Raw genomic sequence first — 25145 nt, forward strand, 5'->3', positions numbered from 1 at the left:
AGAGGTGACATGGGTCCCCCTTCCAATGGGCTCACCACCTGTCGGAGGGGCCAAAGGGGTCGGGTGCGTTGTGTAATGGGTGGCAGTAGAGGGCGGGGATCTTGGCATTCCGATCCTCAGCTGCAAAAGCTGGCTCTTGGGACGTGGAATGTCACCTCTCTGGTGGGGAAGGAGCCTGAGCTTGTGCACGATGTTGAGAGGTTCCGACTAGAGATAGTCGGGCTCACCTCGACGCATGGCTCTGGCTCTGGAACCAGTCTCCTTGAGAGGGGTTGGATATTCTCCAACTCTGGAGTTGCCCCTGGTGAGATGCGCCGAGCTGGGGTGAGCATACTTGTTGCCCCTCATCTCGGTGCCTGTATGCTGGGGTTCACCCCGGAGAACAAGAGGGTGGCCTCCCTCCGCATACGTGTGGGGGGACGGGTTCTGACTGTTGTTTGTGCTTATGCGCCAAACAGCAGTTCAGATTACCCACCCTTTTTGGAGTCCTTGGAAGGGGTACTGGAGAGTGCCCCTCCTGGGGACTCCCTCGTTTTACTGGGGGACTTCAATGCTCATATGGGCAATGACAGTGGGACCTGGAGGGGCGTGGTTGGGAGGAACGGCCCACCTGATCTGAACTCGAATGGTGTTCTGTTGTTGGACTTCTGTGCTAGTCATGGATTGTCCATCAAGAACACCATATTCAAGCATAAGGGTGTCCACATGTGCTCTTGGCACCACATATTATATATATATATATATATATATATATATATATATATATATATATATAAATATAAATATATATATATATATATATATATATATATATATATATATATATATATAGTTTGCATATCTGTCGCGTGTAACAAAAATAATTTCCCACCTGTATTTCTGAGTCTGATTCTGATTCAATTCAATTCAATTCAATTCAATTTTATTTATATAGCGCCAAATCATGAAACATGTCATCTCAAGGCACTTTACAAAGTCAAGTTCAATCATATTATACAGATTGGGTCAGATTATACAGATTGGTCAAAAATGTCCTATATAAGGAGCTCAGAAAGCTCTACTGCTTCTAAACAGTTCAGACACTGCGCAGGTTCTAAAGATTCCTCCAATGCTGCCTCACTTACTGAGGACGAGGTAATCATGTTTGGGAGGATGCCAATTCTTTTATTTTTAATGGCATCAGATTTATTTATGAAGAATCCCATAAAATCGTTACTACTAAGAGCTAAGGGAATGGATGGATCAACAGAGCCTATCTTATCTTATCTTATTTCTGTAAATGAAGCCTCAAATCATCATTGAACAATAGACACCTTATTACCTCATTATTTGTTATCTGTGAATCACGGAGGACAGCTAGTTCATACAAATTTTTTAATCTTCATCTTTTTATTTTTAATCTCTCTTAAACGCCATAATGGAAAAAACTTTGACCCTTGTTCATTGCCTGTTTGTTTTTGTTTGTTTAAGTTTCTTATGTGTACTCTTAGCTGGAGTGGCCAAAAAGAAATTTCACCACAGTAGCATGCGGTGACAGTAAAACTGCAATAACTCTGTTTGTTAACCACAAGAGGAAGACAGAGAAAATTTAGCCTCACAAACATTTGTCTTGTGATAAACTGGATATTTTTCCAGCAATGACTCCACCCATCCAGGCTGAGCAGAGATTGAATGATGTTTATGATGAAGTGTCAGAGCATTATTTCTGAGTTAAAATACTTATTTTCTGATTGAATAAATATGGTGCTATGAACTGACAAATCACAGTTTGATGAAGCTCTTTGAATTTTTTAACCAGCTCTGCAGCAGATAGACACAGTAGACCCAGTAGATCTCAACGGATCATTTAGGAAGTTTTAAGAAAACTTATAAGTTTTATATTTCCCCATTATACAGGTTTCTCACTTAGATCCAAAATCTGTTTTTCAATAGAGAAGAATATTTTAATAATACTACAGAAAAAAATAAAACAATAACATTTTACTAACACACTAATAATACAAGTAAAACAATTCATCCATCCATTTTCTGACCCGCTTAATTCCTCATGGGGTCGCGGGGAGTAAAACAATCATTCAACTCAATCAAGTAAGCAGTTGCATAGTGTAAACTAGTTTAAACATCTCCTCCTCTGATCAAGCCTTGATCAGCTTAAAATCTCTAAACTGAAAGTTTCTGACTGTTGAACATTATTGATGGTAAAACAGCAGGTCATGATGGTCTACCAATCCAGTTTTATAGAATATTTTAAGATAATTTAAGATCTTACTGTTAAAAATGTAAATGCAAACTTTATCCTTCTTTAATTTCTGCAGAGGTCAATTTGATGATGAAACCAGGTTAATATCCCACTACAGTGTTTTACATTTTAACTAAAGCCTACCGCTTTCAGACACAAAATTAACTATAAAGGGTCCTTATATTTTTCACCTGGTTCAAAGTAATAACAACATTTTCATGCCAAAACTCTCAAGTCCCTGAAATAATCCATGAATATTTGATGAGAGTAACAAGACTGTAATATATGTTTTTACAGGTTGTGCTGATTTGTTCAGAAAACCAGAGATGTTCCCCGTGGTCAATGTTCTCCTGACTGGCTGTGAACCTCCTGTCTGGGACAACTGCAGCAGATCTGAGCCTCTCTGGTGGAGGATTGTAATTGGTAGACAACAGGACTACCTTCTATACTGCCAGTGTGATCTTTTGTTGAAGGGCATTTCTTTCAGTTTTCTTGGGTTACTACATTGGATTAAATTGTTTACATGGTTCCTCTGTGATATCATCGGCAGTTCAGTGTCCTCACCATTATGTTTAAAGAAGAAGGTGAGTTAGGAACCTGTTATGGGAATCCCAGGAGCTTAAATAGAACATTAAGGTCAATTGGACAGCATCTTGTTTCGTGAACTTTCTCATCCAAAATGCTTCTTCAGTTCAGAACATGGTTTGAGGGAATAGGTTCAGACATTGTAAGCAGAACTTTACTACAAGGGAAATGAAGGTCACTAATGAGGAAATTAGGCCATAAGAGTAACTGGGCCAACTGTCTTTTGTGCTCATTATTGTTGCTATTTAAATGGTTGTGCTCCGGTCCAAGAGGTCACGTGATTTTAGTTTTGCTGCTCAGCCAATCAGATCGCTGTTTTGTCAGCTGTGCGAGTTCAACCAGTTCATCATGGCTGCGCCCGTAAAGTGTTGTTTGCATCTGTTTCCAGACGAAGAAAGCCCAAAATTAGCATTTTCTGGTGCCAGTTGGCAGAGGTCTTGATGGGGAGGAAAAAGAAATAGCCCAGACCATCCTTCCATCCATCCATCCATCCATCCATCCATCCATCCATCTATTTTCTAACACGCTTATCCCCTCTGGGATCGCAAGGTGCCGTTGCCGATCTCCAGCTTTAAATGGGTGAGAGGAGGAGTACAACCTGGACAGGTCGCCAGTTCATCGCAGGGCAGAAATAGCCCAGACTTTTGCCCAATTTACCGTGATATCACCAAGATCTGCTGCACACGTGTCGTCGTGCCAAACAACTTGTCACTTATCTCGGTCAGAATTTGTATCCTGTGCGTCGGGAGCGCATTCAGCTGGAGGAATGAATCCAGTTACCTCCGCCTCATTTCCAAACTATTAGGAGTGGAAATGAAGATGTTTTATTTTTCTTAATGAAATATAGCAATGGTGTTGTTACATTGTCGTTCAGTTAGTGGGTTAAAACTGAAAATGTACCACTTGTTAGTGAGTTTGTAAAGGATTGCTATGTCGGTTAAAACTTGATTGATCACTCAATATAACACGTTATGAGAAAGAAAACTTCTCTGTGGTCATTTCTACATGTGTCACAAAAATATTAGCTTTATGTTAAGGCTTATACAGCCTTTTTTTCTTCCGCTCTGCGCTGTCTGGGGCCCAGCAGACGACAGTGTAGAGGAGTGCTATTCAGTACTATGCATGTTCAGTTTAGTAGCGAGTAGAATTCCAAGGTTGTTGAATCAGAGCATTACTGTAACAGGGAATTGTTTTTGGAATAGTACTGTGGAATAGTAATTGTTTGTGTTTATTCCAATTCACAGTTGCATGGTTATTCAGAATTCAGAGCTGCCTCCTCTTGGAGTTAACATCTGATATTAACACAGAGACATTATCATTGGATTGGTGATAAGGAATAAGGATTTAAACTCTAATTGCAGTTATATCGGGGTTCTCATAGTCTGCCGGAAAAAACTCTTCGGTCAGAAGCCGATCGGATATCTTGTTCCGGCATAAATGAGTTCATAACAGCTAATTAATAAATGCATTAGTGGTATAAATCATTACAAGCTTCCAGCTTGGGCATCACCACCATTTGAACTATATTTTGTTATAGCTACATTTTGAGTTGAATAACTTATTATTTAAATTATAATACCAAATTATAATTAATAATAATTAATAATAATAATAAGCATATTCAAACAGCTTCTGTCATAACAGCGGTGACAGTAAAGAATCCTTGAATCCTTGAGCAGACAAGGAAAAACTGCAATAACTCTGTTTGTTAACCAAAAGATGAAGACAGAGAAAGTTTAGCCTCACAAACATTTGTCTTGTGATTAACTGGATATTTTGTCTGAGTTGCTACTGTAAAAAAAAAAAAAAAACACATGGAAAACAAATCTTGATATTGCTTCACCTGAAATAATTTTTTTAGTCCTTATTGTGGAAATGTTGTCAAATCTTTCTTCAAATAAATAATAATAATAATTCTTCCACATTAATGTAAATTTATTGACAACCAAATTGCTAACTCATTCTAATTTAAACTGACTACTGTAGCTCTAGAGAGCATCCAGAAGGCCACAGAGATGAACATGAAAATTATTTACCCAGGCACGCCTCAATATAATTCCAATAAAACTTTCTGGCACCTTAATTTGGAAAATTATGAAACCAACAACTTAGTCTTTCAAAAAGTTTCAGGACTATGTACCAGAAAAGTGAATATTAATTTTACAGTTTGACAAAGAGAAAAGATTACATTTAGCTTAGTGTGATTGACTAAAAGATTTAGGATGATCTATAAAAATGTAGAAAAAAACAGAGTAATGATATAATCTGCTCAGTTCAAAATAAATGCTCAGTGGTGACAACATCATAAAAGCTGGCTCTTGGGACGTGGAATGTCACCTCTCTGGTGGGGAAGGAGCCTGAGCTTGTGCACGATGTTGAGAGGTTCCGACTAGAGATAGTCGGGCTCACCTCGACGCATGGCTCTGGCTCTGGAACCAGTCTCCTTGAGAGGGGTTGGATATTCTCCAACTCTGGAGTTGCCCCTGGTGAGAGGCGCTGAGCTGGGGTGGGCAAACTTGTTGCCCCTCATCTCGGTGCCTGTAGGCTGGGGTTTTCCCTGGTGAACGAGAGGCTGGCCTCCCTCCGCATTCGTGTGGGGGGACGGGTTCTGACTGTTGTTTGTGCGTATGCGCCAAACAGCAGTTCAGATTACCCACCCTTTTTGGAGTCCTTGGAGGGGGTACTGGAGAGTGCCCCTCCTGGGGGGTCCCTCGTTTTGCCGGGAGACTTCAACGCTCAAATGGGCAATGACAGTGGGACCTGGAGGGGCGTGGTTGGGAGGAACGGCCCACCTGATCTGAACTCGAGTGGTGTTCTGTTGTTGGACTTCTGTGCTAGTCATGGATTGTCCATCACGAACACCATATTCAAGTATAAGGGTGTCCACATGTGCTCTTGGCACCACACATATATATATATATATATATATATATATATATATATATATATATATATATAGTTTGCATATCTGTAGCGTGTAACGAAAATAATTTCCCACCTGTATTATTAAAGTGTTTCTGAGTCTGATTCTGATTAAAGTCGCAGTTCCACCGGCCCTCCTGGTTTTTACCTGTCTTACTTGGCTCCTCCCTACTATAATTACCTTCGGCCATTTTTGTCATTTGACCAGCCTAGAAAGGCCTGGAAGAGGGAAAGGCCTCCTGGTCTTTGCTTTAACCCCTCCGACCCCCCCCCCCACACACACACACACACATACACACACAAACAGCCTCACGGCCTGTTTGCAGAACTACAATTTTAAAGAAATCTGCGAGAAATGGTAGATAATAAATTATAACATTATATAATGAAGTTTTCCAAACTGGGAGAAAAAGAAAACAGCCAGGAGGAGGAGAGTGATGAGATGATCAGTTCAGAAGTGATGCTCTGTGGTGACATCATCATAGTCCTCATCCAATCCCTGATAAGCCTTGTTGGGTTGAGTCATTACCATGGCAACAGGTAGGTCACTTCCTGCAGTCAGAGAAGGTTAGAAAGGAAGGAAATGGAGAAAAGTTATCAACATGGGGAGATTTATCTCTAACAGCTGTTAACTGATCGACTGATTGGTTCCTTTGATTGAAAGGTCAGTACATGAATTAGACTGCTACCTGTGGCTCTCTGTCGATATAGAGACACCATGAGGAGAGTGGAGATGAAGTAGGGACAGAAGACCACCAGGTGGCAGACCAGCATGAACACAAGGTGAGAAGATGAGGCAGGAGTAGGAGATGTAACAAAGGAGGGGCTTGTAGATGGGCCTGTAGTTGGAGATTTTTCTGCAGAGACAGTGAAATCTAATCAGGTCAATATTTAGATGACATATTTAGACAAACCAGAAGCAGGTTAACACTCCTCTACCAGGGCTCTGTTAACATGAGATCATCGCCACACCAACAGGTTAAAATCAGCCAGAAGGTGGATGGACTTTGAAGGGTCTGGTTGAGAGGATCAGGTCCACACTGATGCATCCACCAAGAGAGGATGAACCAAACTTCTGCACTGAGGTCAGAGTTTCTATTCATGGGGCAGTTAATGGGGTCCTCACCTGGCAGAGGTAACCATGGTGACAGCACATCTATGGAGATGATGTTTACCTGTGTGTCTTCCTGATGAGAGCATTTAAAGAACGACTGATCACACTGGCATCAGGCCATGGCTACAACCTGATGGTGTCCACAGTGGGCTGAGAGCATTCTAAGTAAGCTGTCATGATGATTCTGGAAACACGGATACTATTGTTGTAAGCACAGCACCACAGATTTAGATTCCCGCATTTGCCTTTGTTAAATCTGTTCCTTTCCTTCCACAGTGTTTGGTCCCAACGTCTCGGTTACTACGGCTGCTCATTCTGTGAGCATAACGTCTCCGTGTACCTCTGAGCCTTTTATAAACACCTTTAACTGCTTTTTGTCTCCCAACTGTGTTCTGCATGTGGGCAAAACACCTAAAATCCATGACAGAAGAACACTCCGGCTATGCAGACGCAGCAGACACTTTCGGGAGGCAGCTTTCTGCTCAGCAGGAGCAGTTGCAGGCTCTCAGGTTAACAGTACGCGCTACCCAGGATCAGCTGCAGGGGTTGACAGCTCAGCTGGGTCAACTGACAGCTGCGCTAAACTCCGCTTCACAACCACCTGTTTCCATGTCGCCCAGCACTCCACCAGAACCCACGGCTCAGCCTTCCCCTGTCCCTGAGAGCTCTTTTCCAATTCCTGAGAAGTTCTCCGGAGACAGAGGAGGATTTTTATTTTAGTGCTCCCTTGTTTTCAATAGGTCCCCTCGGACATTCGCGTTAGATGAAGCTAAGATTTTGTTTGTTTTACGGCTGTTGTCAGGAAGAGCTCTAAAATGGGCCGAAGCCCGCTTCCCTGACTGCCGAGCGTTTGGTTGCACTTTCGATGTGTTTGTTTGCAAATTTAAAATCGTGTTCGCAGCCAAAGCAGACCCTGAGCAGCAGTCTAGGCATTTGTTAACGCTTAGACAGCAAGGTCGCCGCGTCTCAGACTTTGCGGTCGAGTTCCACATGTATGCGGCCGCCGCTGGCTGGGAAGGGCGAGCACTAAAGGCTGCGTTCTTTCAGGCTTTAGATGAGGCTCTGAAAGACGAGCTGGCTTGCGTGGAAGAGCCCAGTTCTTTTGAGGAACTCGTTTTGCTAGCCGTCCGCCTCAATGCCTGGTTACGGAGTAGCGGCCGGGTTTGGTCGGAGAGGTCCGTACGTCAGTCGACTCCTTTCACACATGGGTTAATTCCACCCCGACCTGCCGCTACTTCATCCTCTCTTCCTAAGCCTATGCAAATCAGACGGGTCCATCTCACTCCAGAACAACGGCAGCGTATGGAGTCAAATCAGTGTCTCTATTGTGCCTTCCGGAGCACTTTGTTAATTCATTCCCGGTACAGCCAAAAGATCGGGTCCGCCGCCTGTAGTGGGGAAGCCGACGGTCCGTAATAAGTTTTCACACCCCACTTCCCTTAGTGTCCCTGCGTCACCACGTTTTTGCCTTCGTGCCACTGTTCTCACGACTCTATACAGTCTTAACCTTTCGGCTTTAATTGACTCAGCCTCTGATTTTAATTTAATTGACCAATAGCTAGTCCTTCAATCCAAGATTGAGACGATGCCTCTGTCTGTGCCCCTCCAGGTTTCTGCCCTGGATTGAGGATGCTAAACCCAAATTACTCACTAGACCAAGCCTCTGGAGGTGATAATTTCTGGTAATCACATGGAACACATTCCGTTTTTTGTTTTTCCTGTAAAGCACTCATCTGTTGTCTTAGACTTAGCCTGGCTGCAACAGCATAATACTCATCTTAACTGGGCTGAGCGCCGTTTGGTCTGAGCGTCTTGGTCACTGGCTTGTCACTCGCACTGTCTTCAGTCCGCCGTGCCATCCAGTCATCCGTCGGTTAACCTTTGTTAAGAGCGAGGATTCCGTAAACCTCAGTCTAGTTCTTGAGACCTATCACGATTTACGTCAAGTTTTCAGTAAGAGCAAAGCCGCGTCCTAACCGCCACATCGCCCCTATGACTGCGCCATTGACCTTCTGCCTGGTGTCCTGTTGCCGGCCAGCCGCTTGTATAACATCTCTGGGGCGGAGCGCCAGGCCCTCGAGAAGTATATTAGTGAGTCACTTGCTTCAGGGTTAATTCTGCCTTCTTCCTCTCCATTGGGCGGGGGTTTCTTTTTTGTGGGCAAAAAGGACGGTTCCCTCCACCTGTGTATCGACTATCGCGGGTTGAACCAAATCACTGTTAAGAACAGATACCCGCTTCCTTTGTTGTCCTCTGCACTTGAACCGGTCCAAGATGCGGTGGTATTTACCAAACTAGATCTCCGTAATGCTTATCATTTGGTTTGCATCCGCCAGGGGGATGAGTGGAAGACTGCAATCAAGACCCCTCTGGGGCATTTTGAGTATTAAGTAATGCCTTTTGGGCTGTGTAATGCTCCGTCGGTTTTCCAAGCCCTAGTGAATGATGTCCTACGGGACTTTCTCAATGTTTTTGTTTTTGTTTACCTGGATGACATCCTCATTTACTCCTGAGACCTCGCCCAGCACCAACAGCATGTTCGTCTAGTCCTCCAACGCCTCCTTGAAAACTGCTTGTTTGTTAAGGCCGAGAAATGTGAGTTTCACAAAGCCTCAGTTACTTTCCTCTGCCTGATTTTAGAAGGCGGGCAGGTTAGGTCAGATCTCGATAAGATCAAGGCTGTACTGGATTGGCCAGACCAGACTCTAGGAAGCAACTTCAGGGTTTCCTTGGTTTCGCTAACTTTTATAGGCATTTCATTAGGGGGTATAGTCAGATCGCAGCTCCCCTACACGCACTTACTTCTACTAAGTCCTGTAATGCCAACTCAGATGAGATGAAACTGCATTCATTCGGGACGTGACAGACTGCATTTCCCATGATGCAATGTGGTCAAAATGGCCACCAACTCCCATCATGCAACACGGCCCAAAAATGGCCGCTGCCCCTAACAACAGAGCGGAGAGATAATGATGCTACGGAAAAGTTTTATAAGCGATGAACACATGGCGTTCATCCTTCTTCTTGGTGTTCTGCCAGTCAGGGAAGGCACACGGCTGCTCCACTCCTTGGACCCCCCCCCCCCCCCCCCCCCACCCCCCACTCCACGTGCTCGATAACTCTTTGCTGGACCCGAAGATTACTGGAGCAAACTCATCCCCGTATTTGCTGATACAGATACAGGAGGTCGACTTAAAAAGAAGTGCTTTTTAAATTCCCTCTGATCAAAGACTGAGAGCCGTCATCTCCAGGTAATCGAAAAGAGGAACCCGCTTTTGTTTGGCCAAACAAAGCGTCTAACGCCCAGAGAGACGAAGAAAATTCCCCTCCCGTGTCTCGCTGCAGCCCGCGGACATCTGCGTCACCAAGACGCCTTCAGGACGCCGCATTGCTCGGAGCGCTCACGGACCCAGCCGGGACAAGTAAATGTTTTTTCCCCCTTTTATTTCTTTTTCACCCACAGGGGTGGTTTAGAAGTGCCTGGGCAGGTGTTAGGGATTTAGTTAAATGTTTTTACTCCAAGGTGGAGTGTTTTTAACTGTTGAATATCTTTATGTGTGTGTGTATGCCTTTTTACAAGTGATTTTTGCTGTGTTTGATTTCTGGTTCGTAAGGACCCTGCCGCGGGTCCTTCTTTAACTCTTTTTCCATCTTCTTCCATCTTTTCCCCTCTCTCTTTGCTTTTCTTATCAGCAGATTCGATCTCTTTGTTTGAAACTTAGTTCGCATTTTTCTTTAAACTCACCAGTTAGCCGCTCCCTCTCGAAGCGAGGTATCACCCCCATCAGCGTAAGCGTTGTTACATCATTAGGACCTCCCCTCATGCATCACGCAAGGGTGCAGTGCAGATGTCATCATGGTTGCCATTTTGGGAGGGTGTTGAGTAACTGAACTGTGGTTAGCTCAGCTGAACTAAGATTTGCTACCTCTCAATTTAATCAATTTTTTTAACTTTTATTTCCACATATATTTAGCATGTTTAGTTTAGTAGCGAGTAGAATTCCAAGGTTGTTGAATCAGAGAATTACTGTAACAGGGACTTGCTTTTGGTTAAATAAAAACAACAACTGTGGAATAGTAATTGTTTGTGTTCATTCCAATTCACAGTTGCATGGTTATTCAGAATTCAGAGCTACCTCCTCTCGGAGTAACATTTGATATTAACACAGAGACATTTTCATTGGATTGGTAATAAGGAATAAGGATTTAAACTCTAATTGCAGTTATATTGGGGCTCTCATAGTCTGCCGGATGAACCTCTTCGGTCAGAAGCCGATCGAATAATCTTGTTCCGGCATAAATGAGTTCATAACAGCTAATTAATAAATGCATTAGTATAAATCATTACAAACTTCTAGCTTGACATCACCACCATTTGAACCATATTTTGTTATAGCTAATTTTGAATGACTTATTATTTAAATCATAATACCAAATAATAATAATAGGCATATTCAATCAGCTTCTGGCATAACAGTCCCCTTTTACTTGGAACCCAGAAGCCAGCACCGGTTTTCAGGAGTTAAAGACTTGGTTCTCTCAGGCCCCTATCCTCATACACCCAGACCCCAGTAAACAGTTCCTTCTTGAGATAGACGCCTCAGACACAGGGGTAGGAGCGGATCTTTCCCAGCAACCAGACTCCGATCAGAAACTCCACCCCTGCATTTTTTTCTCGTCGGTTGTCTCCAGCCAAACGTAATTATGACGTAGGCAACAGAGAGCTTCTAGCTATTAAGTTAGCCTTAGAGGAGAGGCGACATTGGTTGGAGGGGTCCGAGCAGCCCATAATTATTTGGACTGACCACAAGAACCTGGCATATCTACAATCTGCCAGACGCCTCAACCCCCGACAGGCTCGATGGTCCCTCTTCTTTTCACGGCTTAATTTATCCATCCCCTACCGTCCCGGCTCAAGAAACCTGAAGCCTGACGCTCTGTCCCGCTTATATGCCCCACAATGAAGAACCTGCTCCCATCTTACCTCCTACCTGCACTTTTGGTGCCCTTTGCTAAGAATTGGAGGACCTCATAGCCCAAGCCGTGCGAGATGAGCCCGATCCTGGAACCGAACCCCCTGGCCTCTCCTATGTTCCTCGCTCTGTTCGTCCTGAGGTTCTCGGTTGGTGCCATGCCTCCAAGTTTTCCGCCCATCTGGGCATTTCTAGAACCCAGTCTAAAGTTTCTCGTCGTTTCTGGTGGCCCTCCTGCACGAAGGATGTCTGAGAATATGTTGGTGCTTGCCCTGTTTGTGCTTAAAATAAGATGTCAAACAAACCTCCTGCTAGTCTTCTACAACCCCTTCCTGTACCTAAGCACCCTTGGTCCCACATAGCACTGGATTACATCACCGGTCTCCCGTCCTCTCAGTGTATGACAACCATCCTAACGGTCGTAGACCGGTTCTCCAAATCTTGTCATTTGATCTCTCTCAGAAAACTGCCCAACGCCTTCCAGACAGCTTAACTCCTTATAAAACATGTTTTCAAACTCCACGGTATCCCCTGCGACATCCTCTCTGACCGGGGTCCCCAGTTTGTTTCTTAAGTCTGGAAGCACTTCTGTTCTGTACTCGGTGCCTGTTACAACCTCACATCTGGATACCATCCTCAGTCAAATGGACAATCTGAACGCATGAATCAACAGCTAGAAACCACTCTTCGATGCCTCACCTCCTATTCACCCACCGAATGGAACAAGTGCTTGCCTTGGGTGGAATACGCCTTGAACTCACACATCTCCACTGCCACCGGTCACTCCGCGTTCGAGATCTCTCTAGGTCATCAGCCTCCGCTCCTTCCCACTGATGAGCTCCAAATCCCGGTCACCTCTGTAAATTACCACATACTCTATTGCCATCAGACTTGGAATTCCACCGTCACTGCCCTCCAACAGACCACTGAGCACCCCGGTCAGAAGGTCTGGATCTCTTCTAATGACATACTTTGTCATTAGAAGAGAACCAGACCTTCTCCCCGGTTTACTGGACCATACAAAATTGAAAGAATCATCAGTCCATCTGCTGTTCGTCTCCGTCTGCCCCCCAATTCTCGTGTCCATCCTACCTTCCACATCTCACAGATCAAGCCGGTCCTCTCTAGTGATCCCTGCCCTCCAGCCGAGCCCCCTCCACTCACCCAGGACGATCAAGGACGCCGGATCCAAGGGATCGTGGACTCCCATTAGCGGGGTAAAGGTTACCAATACATCGTCGACTGGGAGGGCCGCGGTCCCGAGGACCAGTCATGGGTGCCCGGTTCCTCCATCCCTTATCCTACCCTGTTGGATTCCTTTTGGGCCTCTCGTCCCTCCGCATCCTCCTCTGGGCCTCCAGGTGGTGACCGTTGAGGGGGGGTGGTGGTGTCAGGATTCTACAGGCTGTGCTGTCTGCGCTGCCTGTTCTATTCTCTTGTTTCCTCTCAGGTGATCGTAGTTGGCAGGTGGGCATGGCACACACCTGTAGCTCATTTCGGCAGCTCCGGCTCGGAGCTTATAAGCAGGTTGCAGTCAGCTGAAGGATGCTGGAGTGTTAAACCGTTGTGGTACGTATACTGACCACTGTCTCTCAACAGTTTCTGGTTCCTGCGTGATTCATGTTTCCTGTTCACAGTGCTAATTCATGTCTCCAGTTTCCTCGTAGATCGCTTTTTGGCTCTGGATTACTAACCGGTCTCAAGCCTAGTTCCTGAATCCTCGTCGCTCAGATTTGGCAGTTCCCCCCTCAAGCCCCCTTGGTATTACCAAGCCAGATAAGAGTTCCCTCCTTCCTGGATTCACCCTGGTTCCTTCGGCTGCTCTCTGCTACCTGCTTCCCGCTGTGGTTCTGCTGGGGCTCCCCACCTCTGTTCCACCTGCTGGCTCACTTATCACTCCATCAACTGGTTCCACCAAGAGAAAGAGTTCTACTGAATCCGTTCTTCCACTCCACTCCCCCTGGATAGGTTACTCATACCTGGCGGTAAGCACAGCACCACAAATTTAGATTCCCGCATTTGCCTTTGTTAAATCTGTTCCTTTCCTTCCACAGTGTTTCGGTCCCAACGTCTCGGTTACTATGCCTGCTCATTCTGTGAGCATAACATCTGCGTGTACCCCTGAGCATTTAATAAACAACTTTAACTGCTTTTTGTCTCCGGACTGTGTTCTGCATGTGGGCCAAACACCTAAAAACCATGACACAGCTAAAATAACCTCACCAAGGACCTGAGAGAAACCAGCGGTGTTCAACACAACGAATTCCATGATGACATGTAAAGATTGGCTGCACAAATAAATCAGACTGTATCAGAATAGGAAGCAAAGTAAGTTAGATCTTCTGACCAACAATCAGAGCTGCAAATAATCATCAGGAAGGTCAGGACTGTGCACCACGTGTCTTTATGTTAAACTATAGTGAAGCTGCTGACCTGAGACAGAGATCCTGCTGGATGGAGACTCTACATGAGCGCTGATGCTACACCTGTAGAGGCCTTCATCAGAGCTGGTCACATGGTGGAGGGTCATGTGACCTGCAGGCTCAGTCCTGATGAGGGAGCCATCTTTATAGAAAGCAGCTGGGAGATTGGAGGGAGCGGTCTTTGTGTGACAGCTCAGAGTGACGTCATCTCCCTCCATCACAGGGAGGACAGGACTCTGCAGGATCACTGATCCACCTCAACACAGAGACAAACTACAGCATTTCATCCATTTCCACACAGCTTCATCAACACTAACTCCACAGTCTGATCTTACCAGTGACAGTGAACTGGATGCTGCTGCTGGCTGCTCCCTCTCTGGACTCACACCAGTAAACTCCACTCTCATGTTTGTCGAGACTGCTGAAGGTGCAGGTAGAACCAGCTGGTTTCCCCCATCCATCCCCACACCGAGTCCTGGTTTCTCTGGTTGTGTTCCTATTCACAGTCCATCCAGCAGAGCTGTTGTCCTCCTCACAGCTCAGAGCCACAGAGTCTCCTTCAAAGAACTGAGATCTGCTGGGACTCACAGTCAGAGCAGCTGGGAGGAAGAAAGCAGGTTAAATAGTTTCTAATTCCTGCAGGAGCGTCTCTGTGGACTCAGTCAGACTGAAACAGTGACAGAAGCAGTTTCTAACCTTGGTTTGTTGAGCAGCTCAGCAGAGAGATGAGAGCTGCAGAGAAATGACTCTCAGGTTAGTTGGAGCTTTAATCAGCGCTCTGCTGTGGGAAGCAGCAGTGATGGTCTCTCAACATTTCCACACCAACACACATCCAGCAGATGGGACTCACCCAGCAGCCTGTGGACAGATGTTCCCTCCATTCTGCAGCTGGATCAAATGAGACCAGCAGCAGGTTGGCAGACAGTAAAAAGCTCCTCTTCCTCTTTGTGGACCACTACATGTCAGAGGCTCTGAGAGCTTTGCTCTGCAGCTCAGACCAGGAAACTCTCACATACAGGAACAAAGGTGAGAAACCCACAAACTCAGCATGACCTAGACACTAAACATCCTCTGGGTTTGTTTCTATTAAAGTACAAATCTTCAGCTTAGTTAAAGTAAGAAGCTGTCTGATAAATAAAGTTAAATGCAGTAAAAGTGATTCTATTTTCTATTCTGTCATCTTTTTGTTTCAGCTTATGCAGAAAACAGGTGATGGTTCACATAGAAGTTTTCCTCAGAGCAGAGATGAAAGCAGAACACTGAGAACCACAGAGGAGGAGGAGCTGCTGAGCTGATCACAGATCAGATCTCAGATCACCAAGCAGCAGGATGGAGGAAACATCTCTACTGTGGCTGATCTGTAAGTACACGTCTGGTTTTACTCTGCTGTCTCCATGAAGGACAAACCTCCACCTGACCTGAGAGTCATTTCTCTGCAGCTCTGATCTCTCTGCTGAGCTGCACCACAGCTGCTCTGACTGTGAGTCCCAGCAGATCTCAGTTCTTTGAAGGAGACTCTGTGTCTCTGAGCTGTGAGGAGGACAACAGCTCTGCTGGATGGACTGTGAGGAGGAACACAACCAAACGTCAGTCAGAGTGTGGAGATGGATGGGGAGAACCAGCTGGTTCTACCTGCACCATCAGCAGCCTCTTCATAGAGGACAGTGGAGTTTACTGGTGTGAGTGGAGAGAGGGAGCAGCCAGCAGCAGCATCCAGCTCACTGTCACTGGTAAGATCAGACTGTGGAGTTAGTGTTGATGAAGCTGTGTGGAAATGGATGAAATGCTGTAGTTTGTCTCTGTGTTGAGGTGGATCAGTGATCCTGCAGAGTCCTGTCCTCCCTGTGATGGAGGGAGATGACGTCACTCTGAGCTGTCACACAAAGACCGCTCCCTCCAACCTCCCAGCTGCTTTCTATAAAGATGGCTCCCTCATCAGGACTGAGCCTGCAGGTCACATGACCCTCCACCATGTGACCTGCTCTGATGAAGGCCTCTACAGGTGTAGCATCAGCGGTCATGGAGAGTCTCCATCCAGCAGCATCTCTGTCTCAGGTCAGCAGCTTTGCTCTCATTTCAAAACTCACTTATTTCACTTAATCATCTAAACAGGAAGGATTCATTTTACAGTTAAACCTCCAACCTCAGCTCCACCCACCAGTGAAGCTCCACCTTCTACCTCAGCCTCCCTCCAGGTCAGGCTGGTCTGCCACCTGGTGGTCTTCTGTCCATACTTCATCTCCACTCTCCTCCTGGTGTCTCTAAATCAGCACAAAGTCTCAGGTAAAACTGAATTTTGTATCTAATTGATTTTATCTAGTGTTAAAAAGTTATCCTCATTTTCTAACTTCCTCTAACAGGAAGTGATGTGCCAGCGTCTCCAGCAATGACTCCACCCATCCAGGCTGAGCAGAGATTGAATGATGTTTATGATCAAGTGACAGAGCATTATTTCTGAAATAAAGTACTTATTTTCTGATCGAAAATATCTGTTGTTTTTAATTGACAAAACACATTTTCATAAAACTTTTCCCAGTGTAACAAGCTCTGTAGAAGATGTAACAGTAGACCCAGGTAATCTTAGCAGAACATTTAGAATGTCTTGAGAAAATGTAGATTTTTTATGTTTACCCTCTACTTATACAGGTTTCTCACTGAGTTCCAAAATCACAAATGAAAATCTTCCATCTCAGTTTTACACAACATTTTAAGACAAAAATTCAGAACTTTATCCTTCTAATTTCTGCAGTGGTTAATTCACTTTTGAATCCACGGTAGCATCCCACTAAAGTGTTTTAAATTATAACTGAAGCCTACTGCTTTCAGACAAAGTAATAAGAATGTTTCTCAAGCCAAAACTCTCAGGGATTTCACAATATAAAGCAAGTCTCTGAAAAAACCCATGGTTGTTGATAGAAACATGGCTGTAAGATCTTTGAGTATTTTACTGGTCTGAACACCACAGATGTTCTCCATGTTCTTCATACTGGCTGTGGACCTCCTGTGTGGGAAAACTGCCGCAGATCCATGCCTCTCTGATGAAGGGTTGGAATGGATTATTATTGTTGTTTAGATCCTCATTAGCATCAGCAGCATGTTGCATCCGCTATTCTTCCCGGGGTCAGTTTGCATAAAAACACAGATTACATGTACAAACAAATTATATTAAAGATGACATTTTAAAGTAACATTCTCTATTTTTTCCACCTTTAAATAAAAGCACAAAATTTCAAAAATAGAGAAATATTTTAGTTTTCTCTTATATTAAAAAATAATCTGTACTTTTGTATAATATGTAGTCTATTTTGCCTTATACTATGTTAATCAAAACGGCAGGCAGCTCCGCTGGTCGCTAAGGCAAAAATTTTGGCGTGGGAAGATTTCAGAGAAGCCATGGTGAAACACTTCTGTTCAGCTTCATGGCGATTCTGGTCCACTATCTGGCATCTCAGGAGGGGGAAGCAGTGCAGTCCCAACCTCCTTAATCCCACCAACACATCTTCCATTGAGGAAGCAGAGCCTAAGGACTCTGGGTTGGGTTCTCCCATCTCTGGTGCTGAGGTTGCCGAGGTTGTTAAAAAGCTCCTCGGTGGCAAGGCTCCGGGGGTGGATGAGATTCGCCCTGAGTACCTTAAGGCTCTGGATGTTGTGGGGCTGTGTTGGTTAACGCGGCTCTGCAGCATTGCGTGGACATCGGGGGCAGTTCCCCTGGATTGGCAGACTGGGGTGGTGGTTCCCCTATTTAAAAAGGGGGACCGGAGGGTGTGTTCCAACTACAGAGGGATCACACTCTTAAGCCTCTCTGGTAAGGTCTATTCAGGGGTTCTGGAAAGGAGGGTCCGTTGGATAGTCGAATCTCGGATTCAGGAAGAGCAGTGTGGTTTTCGTCCTGGCCGTGGAACACTGGACCAGCTCTATACCCTCAGCAGGATTCTGAAGGGGGCATGGGAGTTTGCCCAACCAGTCTACATGTGCTTTGTGGATCTGGAGAAGGCATTCGACCGTGTCCCCCGAGGGATCCTGAGGGGGGCACTCCGGGAGTATGGAGTACCGGGCCCTTTAATAAGGGCTGTCAGGTCTCTGTACGACCGGTGTCAGAGTCTGGTCCGCATTGCCAGCAGTAAGTCGGACTCGTTTCCGGTGAGAGTTGGACTCCGCCAAGGTTGCCTTTTGTCACCGATTCTGTTCATAACTTTTATGGACAGAATTTCTAGGCGCAGCCAAGGTGTTGAGGGGATCCGTTTTGGTGGCCTTAGGATTGCGTCTCTGCTATTCGCGGATGACGTGGTCCTATTGGCTTCATCAGGGCGTGATCTACAGCTCTCACTGGAGCGGTTCGCAGCCGAGTGCGAAGCCGCCAAGATGAAAATCAGTGCCTCCAAATCCGAGACCATGGTCTTGAACCGGAAAAGGGTAGAGTGCCTTCTCCGGGTTCGGGAGGATGTGCTGCCCCTAGTGGAGGAGTTCAAGTATCTTGGGGTCTTGTTCATGAATGAGGGCAAGATGGAGCGGGAGACAGTGGAGAAGTCCACAACCATCTCCACTGTTTTTGCAGTGTTGAGCTCCAGGGAGAACATCGTTGAGGACTTCAAAAAGAACTCAGCCCCAGCTACCCTCATCACCCTCTGTGACTCCACCATTGACACCGTGGAGTCTTTCCGCTTCCTGGGAACTATCATCTCCCAGGACCTAAAGTGTGAGCTGAACATCAACTCCCTCACCAAGAAAGCCCAGCAGAGGATGTACTTCCTGCGGCAGCTGAAGAAATTCAACCTGCCAAGGACAATTAAATGTGGCACTAAAGAAACCAGGGACCATAGTTAAATGCCTACCAGGGGCCAGAACAGGCGACATAGAATCCTACCTAAAACTACTGGCTAAGGATAAGCGTAAATACCGCAAAATTGTTATTCACGCTGGCGGTAATGACACCCGGTCACGCCGATCAGAGGTCACCAAAGTTGGTGTTGCTTCGGTTTGTGAGTTTGCTAAAACTATGTCGGACTCTGTAATTTTCTCTGGTCCCCTGCCTGATCTGACCAGTGATGACATGTTTAGTCGCATGTCATCATTCAACCGCTGGTTGTCTAGGTGGTGTCCAGAAAACGACGTGGGCTACATTGATAACTGGAGAACTTTCTGGGGAAAACCTGGTCTGATCAGGAGAGACGGCATTCATCCCACTTTGGATGGTGCTGCTCTTCTTTCTAGAAATCTGGCCGGATTTATTAGTTCTCCTAAACGCTGACAACCCAGGGTCCAGACCAGGAAGCAGAGCCGTAGTTTAACACACCTCTCTGCAACTTCTGTACTGTTACCCACCCATTATCCTATTGAGACGGTGTCTTTCCCACGGCCAAAACTCAACAGATCAAAAACTGATCTAAAAGGAACAAATCATAAAAATCTAATACAAATCCATACGGATCACTTTGAACCAAAAAATAAAAGAATTAAATGTGGTCTATTAAATATAAGGTCTCTCCCTCCGAAGACTTTGTTAGTTAATGAATTGATTTCTGATAATCAGATTGATTTGTTTTGTCTCACAGAAACCTGGCTACAAGAGGACTACGTTAGTATAAATGAGTCAACCCCCTCCAGTTATTCAAATTTCCACATTCCCAGATCTGTGGGAAGAGGAGGAGGAGTGGCAACTATCTTTCAGTCTGATTTATTAATTAGTCCCAGGCCAACTAATAATTACAGTTCTTTTGAACATTTAACCCTCAGTTTCCCTCATCCAAACTGCAAAGCAATAAAACCTCTTCTGTTTGTTGTTTTGTATCGTCCACCAGGCCCTTACACTCAGTTTTTGGATGAGTTGTCAGATTTCTTATCTGATTTGGTGTTAAATACTGATAAGGTTATTATAGTGGGTGATTTTAACATCCATGTTGACACTGAATGTGATAACCTTAGTGTAGCCTTTAAAACTATCCTAGATTCAATTGGTTTTGCTCAAAATGTGCATGAACCGACGCACTCTCGGCTCCATACTTTAGACCTTGTTCTGACATATGGCATTGATTGTGAAGAATTAACAGTATTCTCTCACAACCCTGTCCTGTCTGATAATTTTTTAATAACATTTGAGTTTAATCTAACTGAGTTCTCCACCCCCAAAAGAGGGTTCCATTATAGTAGATCTTTATCGGATAATGCTGTATCAAAACTTAAAGAGTCTGTCCCCTTTTTAATATCCTCAGTATTGCAGAAATGCCCTGTAGATGGCAGCATTGCTGTTTCTTCCCATTCACAAATCGATACCTTTGCTAACAATGTGACTTCCTCATTGCGTTCTGCATTAGACAATGTAGCTCCCTTGAAAAAGAAGGTGATTATACACAGGAAGCTGGCTCCTTGGTTTAATTCAGAGCTGCGTTCCTTGAAGCACAATGTTAGGAAATTGGAGAGAAAATGGCGCTCTACACACCAAGAGGAATCCTACTTAATCTGGAGGGACAGACTATTGTTGTATAACAAGACCCTCCGCAGAGTAAGAGCAGCATATTTTTCATCATTAATTGAAGAGAATAAAAATAATCCTAGATTTCTCTTTAGTACAGTTGCCAAACTTACCCAGAGCCACAGCTCTGTTGATCCATCCATTCCCTTAGCTCTTAGTAGTAATGATTTTATGGGATTCTTCATAAATAAAATTGATGCCATTAAAAATAAAATAATTGGCATCCTCCCAAACATGATTACCTCGTCCTCAGTAAGTGAGGCAGCATTGGAGGAATCCTTAGAACCTGCGCAGTGTCTCAACTGTTTAAAAGCAGTAGAGCTTTCTGAGCTATCTAAAATTTTAGCTTCATCTAAACCTTCTACCTGTATGTTAGACCCAATCCCAACCAAGTTGTTTAAGGAGGTATTCCCTTTGATCAGTGGTCCTATTTTAGACATGATTAATCTATCCTTAGTAAATGGATATGTACCACAGGTTTTGAAAGTAGCTGTTATTAAACCTTTACTTAAGAAACCTTCTCTTGATCAAGATGAGTTAGTAAATTACAGACCTATATCTAATCTTCTTTTCTTATCTAAAATTCTTGAGAAAGTAGTTGCTAATCAACTTTGTGAACATTTACAAAGTAATGACCTACTTGAGGAGTTTCAGTCAGGCTTCAGAGCTCATCATAGCACTGAAACAGCTCTGGTGAAGGTCACTAATGATATTCTCGTGGACTCAGATAATGGACTTGTGTCTATACTTGTCCTGTTAGATCTCAGTGCTGCGTTTGATACAGTTGATCACAATATTATCCTACAAAGACTTGAACATACTGTAGGGACTAAGGGGAAAGCATTAGGCTGGTTTAAATCTTATCTGTCAGACAGATTCCAATTTGTTCATGTTAATAATAAATCTTCCTCAAACTCTAGGGTCACTTGTGGAGTACCACAGGGTTCAGTCCTTGGACCAATTCTATTTACTATATATATGCTTCCGATTGGCAAAATTATCAGACAGCATGGGATTAATTTCCACTGTTATGCTGATGATACTCAGCTATATTTATCCATAAATCCTGATGAATCCAATCAATTACTTCGACTGCAGTCATGTCTTGATGACATCAAAAGCTGGATGACTTTAAATTTCCTGCATCTAAATTCTGACAAGACCGAAGTTGTAATCTTTGGGCCAGAGTCCTCAAAAAATAAACTTCTTAACCAATCACTTAATCTGGGTGGCATTAATCTGGCCTCTGGTAATAAAGTAAAAAATCTTGGTGTTATTTTTGACCAAGACATGTCATTTAAATCCCATATTAAACAGGTTTCCAGAGTTTCCTTTTTTCACCTCCGGAATATCGCCAAAATTAGAAACATTCTGTCCAGGAGTGATGCTGAAAAACTGGTCCATGCATTTGTTACTTCAAGGCTGGACTATTGTAATTCTTTACTATCAGGAAGTCCACAAAATGCAGTTCAAAGCCTTCAGCTGATCCAAAATGCTGCAGCAAGAGTTCTGATGAAAATCAACAAGAGGGATCATATTTCTCCAATTTTAGCTTCCCTTCATTGGCTTCCTGTTAAATCAAGAATAGAATTTAAAATTCTTCTTCTAACGTATAAAGCCCTTAATAATCAAACTCCATCATATATCAGAGCTCTGATTACCCCGTATGTTCCTAACAGAGCACTTCGCTCTCAGACTGCAGGTCTGCTGGTGGTTCCTAGAGTCTCTAAAAGTAGAATGGGAGGCAGATCCTTTAGCTATCAGGCTCCTCTCCTGTGGAACCAACTCCCAGTTTTGGTCCGTGAGGCAGACACCCTGTCTACTTTTAAGACCAATGTTAAAACTTTCCTTTTTGACAAAAATTATAACTAGTGGCTCATGTTACTCTCAGCTACCTTTATAGTTTTACTGCTATAGGCTTAGGCTACTGGAGTATATCAGGATCTAATTTTCTCACTCTATTGAGTTCTACTGTTCTTCAATTATGCATTATGTGTTGTCATTTCTGCTTTAACTTTCTGTTCTCTCTCTTTTCTCTTCATAGTAGGTACACCTGGTCTGGCGTTCTGTTAACTGTGACATCATCCAGAGAAGACGGCTCACCCGCTACTACGATCTAATGTAGAACAGATTACTAGATCAATGTGTGCTTCTGTGCTTTTTTGTTTCTTTTGTTGTGTCTCTGTTCTGTCTTCTGTAACCCCAGTCGGTCGAGGCAGATGACCGGTCATAATGAGCCCGGTTCTGCCGGAGGTTTTCCTTCTCGTTAATGGGGAGTTTTTCATCCCACTGTCGCTTCATGCTTGCTCAGTATGAGGGATTGCAGCAAAGCCGTGTACAATGCAGACGACTCTTCCTGTGGCTCTACGCTTCCCCAGGAGTGAATGCTGCTTGTCGGGACTTTGATGCAATCAACTGGTTTCCTTATATAGGACATTTTTGACCAATCTGTATAATCTGACCCAATCTGTATAATATGATTGAACTTGACTTTGTAAAGTGCCTTGAGATGACATGTTTCATGATTTGGCGCTATATAAATAAAATTGAATTGAATTGAATGATGGTGCAGTTCTACTCCTCCATTACTGAGTCCATCCTCACCTCCTCCATCACCATCTGGTACACTGGTGCCACCGCTAAGGACAAGGGCAGACTGCAGCATGTCATCCGGTCTGTGTATATAGCTTCTGTATCAACACCAAGTCAAATTCCTTGTAAGTGCAAACCTACTTGGCAATAAACTTGATTCTGATTCTGATATCATAATTATTAGATTAAACAAAAATCTGTTAAGATATCAACTGGATCAGTGGAACGAACTGCTTAACCCAGAACTGCATGTCACACTTAGATAGCACCGGACACAGGGATATGGCACAAATCTACCAGATAACACCCCGGAGGTGACATTTTCTCTACTGATGAAACAGTTTGGATGTGTACGGCCCTCTATGGATGTGAACCTAAACTCCTTTATAATGTTTGTGTGATGAGCAATCGGGGCTTCTTGCCGCATCAGCGCTGATGTGTCTGTAACCGTTTGTCTGACTTTAGTAGATTAAATAAGTTGAAATGTACTTTCTGTTTCGAGAGTCTTGCATCTAAAGTAATATTTAAGTGGGGGTCGCCTGAAGGGTATAAACGAGCTGGGTCCACGGAGGGTGTTTCACCGCCGACCGGGTGCGGTAGCTCATAACAAAATGGTGTTTCCGCCTCGGACCCAAAAGGCGACGTAACACCATCCGTTGCCATTCTTCGGCCAGGACGTCATTACGGAAGAAAAACACACAGCTTGCGGCCAAAAATAAGGTAAGGAGATTGCCTTTTAAATATCTCCAGTGTTTTTGGTTCCTGGAAGGGCTGACTTTTTGCATTGCTTGAGGCAGAGAAAGGGTTGCAAATGAGTACCGTCTGATCTCTGCATAGATTACAGGGTTTGTTAATACCCAGATTGTGTAAGGATCCCCCGACTAAAAGATCATAATCCTAAAAAGGAGGGGTTTAAAGCCCCTTATTGCACGGAAACTAACATAAAACTCTTCGTTTTCGCGGAATAAAAAAGGGGGGGAACACGGAACCTAAGAGATGCAGCGCGGAGGACACGTTTATTGAATGAAAGGATAAAAGCTTGTTTTTGCCCAGTCTGAAGAGAATGGCTAAGATAACCGCAAAGTGTTAAAAGGTGAAATGGTCCCAAGCGTCGGCGAGATGAAGAGACCTATCCTTGCGGAATATATATTTCAAAGATATATTTCAATATAATTCACCAAATTGTTGCGTTTTCTGCATTCTTTTAGCTTGTTATGCAGAAGAAGCTGCCATGATGGCCAATGCAGACGGTTTGACACATACATTCTGTGGCCACCTCATTGTTGCTCTGAATAGTTTAATTGTTTTCACAGCAAATTATTTATAGCACTGAGTCTTTTAGCTGCAGCCTTTTAGATATAAAACCAATGACTTCTTCTTTTTGTTCTTCTTCTTCCTTATGTAGTTCATCTCCTTCGTGCTTCTTGACCTGGTGACCAGTCACATCTATAATATTTCAATACTGTTTGCAGACATTACATACATGCTTTTTAACTTTTATGTGTAAAATGGAGGCTTTAAATTAATGTTGGCAGGTTGTTGAGGAACTCCTTCAAAAACAATACAGTAAACGCTGCAGCAGAAAGTTGTTACAGAGAACTTAGAAAATGAGGAAGCTGAAGGTTTAAGTTGACACTAACATCTTAAATAGTCAGTTCCTGCTTTCTACACATTATAAGTTGAGAGGTTTTTATTGATTTTTGTTGCAACAAGTAAAACTTTGTAACTGATTAAATAAATTAATGATCAAAGATTAATGAATAAGATCTGGTTTAGTGTCTATGTGATGCTGAGTTTGTGGGTTTCTCACCTCTGTTCCTGTATGTGA

General features: G+C 44.1%; 1 protein-coding gene and 1 long non-coding RNA gene across 2 annotated transcripts; one reads left to right on the forward strand and one right to left on the reverse strand.

The window, feature by feature from the left end:
• Positions 1-14237: 14237 nt before the first annotated feature.
• Positions 14238-15256, reverse strand: LOC118561761 (Fc receptor-like protein 5). The gene is made up of 4 exons (XM_036133965.1): positions 15107-15256; positions 14953-14988; positions 14592-14855; positions 14238-14512 (listed from the first exon to the last, which is right to left on the reverse strand). Exons 1-4 carry the CDS (start codon positions 15135-15137, stop codon positions 14238-14240), a joined length of 606 nt encoding a protein of 201 aa, XP_035989858.1. The 5' UTR covers positions 15138-15256.
• Positions 15257-16255: 999 nt separating this feature from the next.
• Positions 16256-16705, forward strand: LOC118561778. Its single transcript, XR_004930251.1, has 3 exons — positions 16256-16311; positions 16405-16539; positions 16617-16705. It is a non-coding gene; the product is annotated as an uncharacterized LOC118561778 (long non-coding RNA).
• Positions 16706-25145: the final 8440 nt, after the last annotated feature.

This window comes from Fundulus heteroclitus, unplaced genomic scaffold (genome assembly GCF_011125445.2).
Source record: "Fundulus heteroclitus isolate FHET01 unplaced genomic scaffold, MU-UCD_Fhet_4.1 scaffold_71, whole genome shotgun sequence".
In the NCBI taxonomy this organism is placed as follows: domain Eukaryota; kingdom Metazoa; phylum Chordata; class Actinopteri; order Cyprinodontiformes; family Fundulidae; genus Fundulus; species Fundulus heteroclitus.

Coding starts and splice junctions, on each gene's coding strand:
- LOC118561761 (XM_036133965.1), bottom strand. CDS start 15,137: ATGGAGGGAACATCTGTCCACAGGCTGCTGG. Junction 14,856..14,952: donor GAGCTGCTCAACAAACCAAG/GTTAGAAACTGC, acceptor TCTTCCTCCCAG/CTGCTCTGACTGTGAGTCCC. Junction 14,513..14,591: donor CATCCAGTTCACTGTCACTG/GTAAGATCAGAC, acceptor CTCTGTGTTGAG/GTGGATCAGTGATCCTGCAG.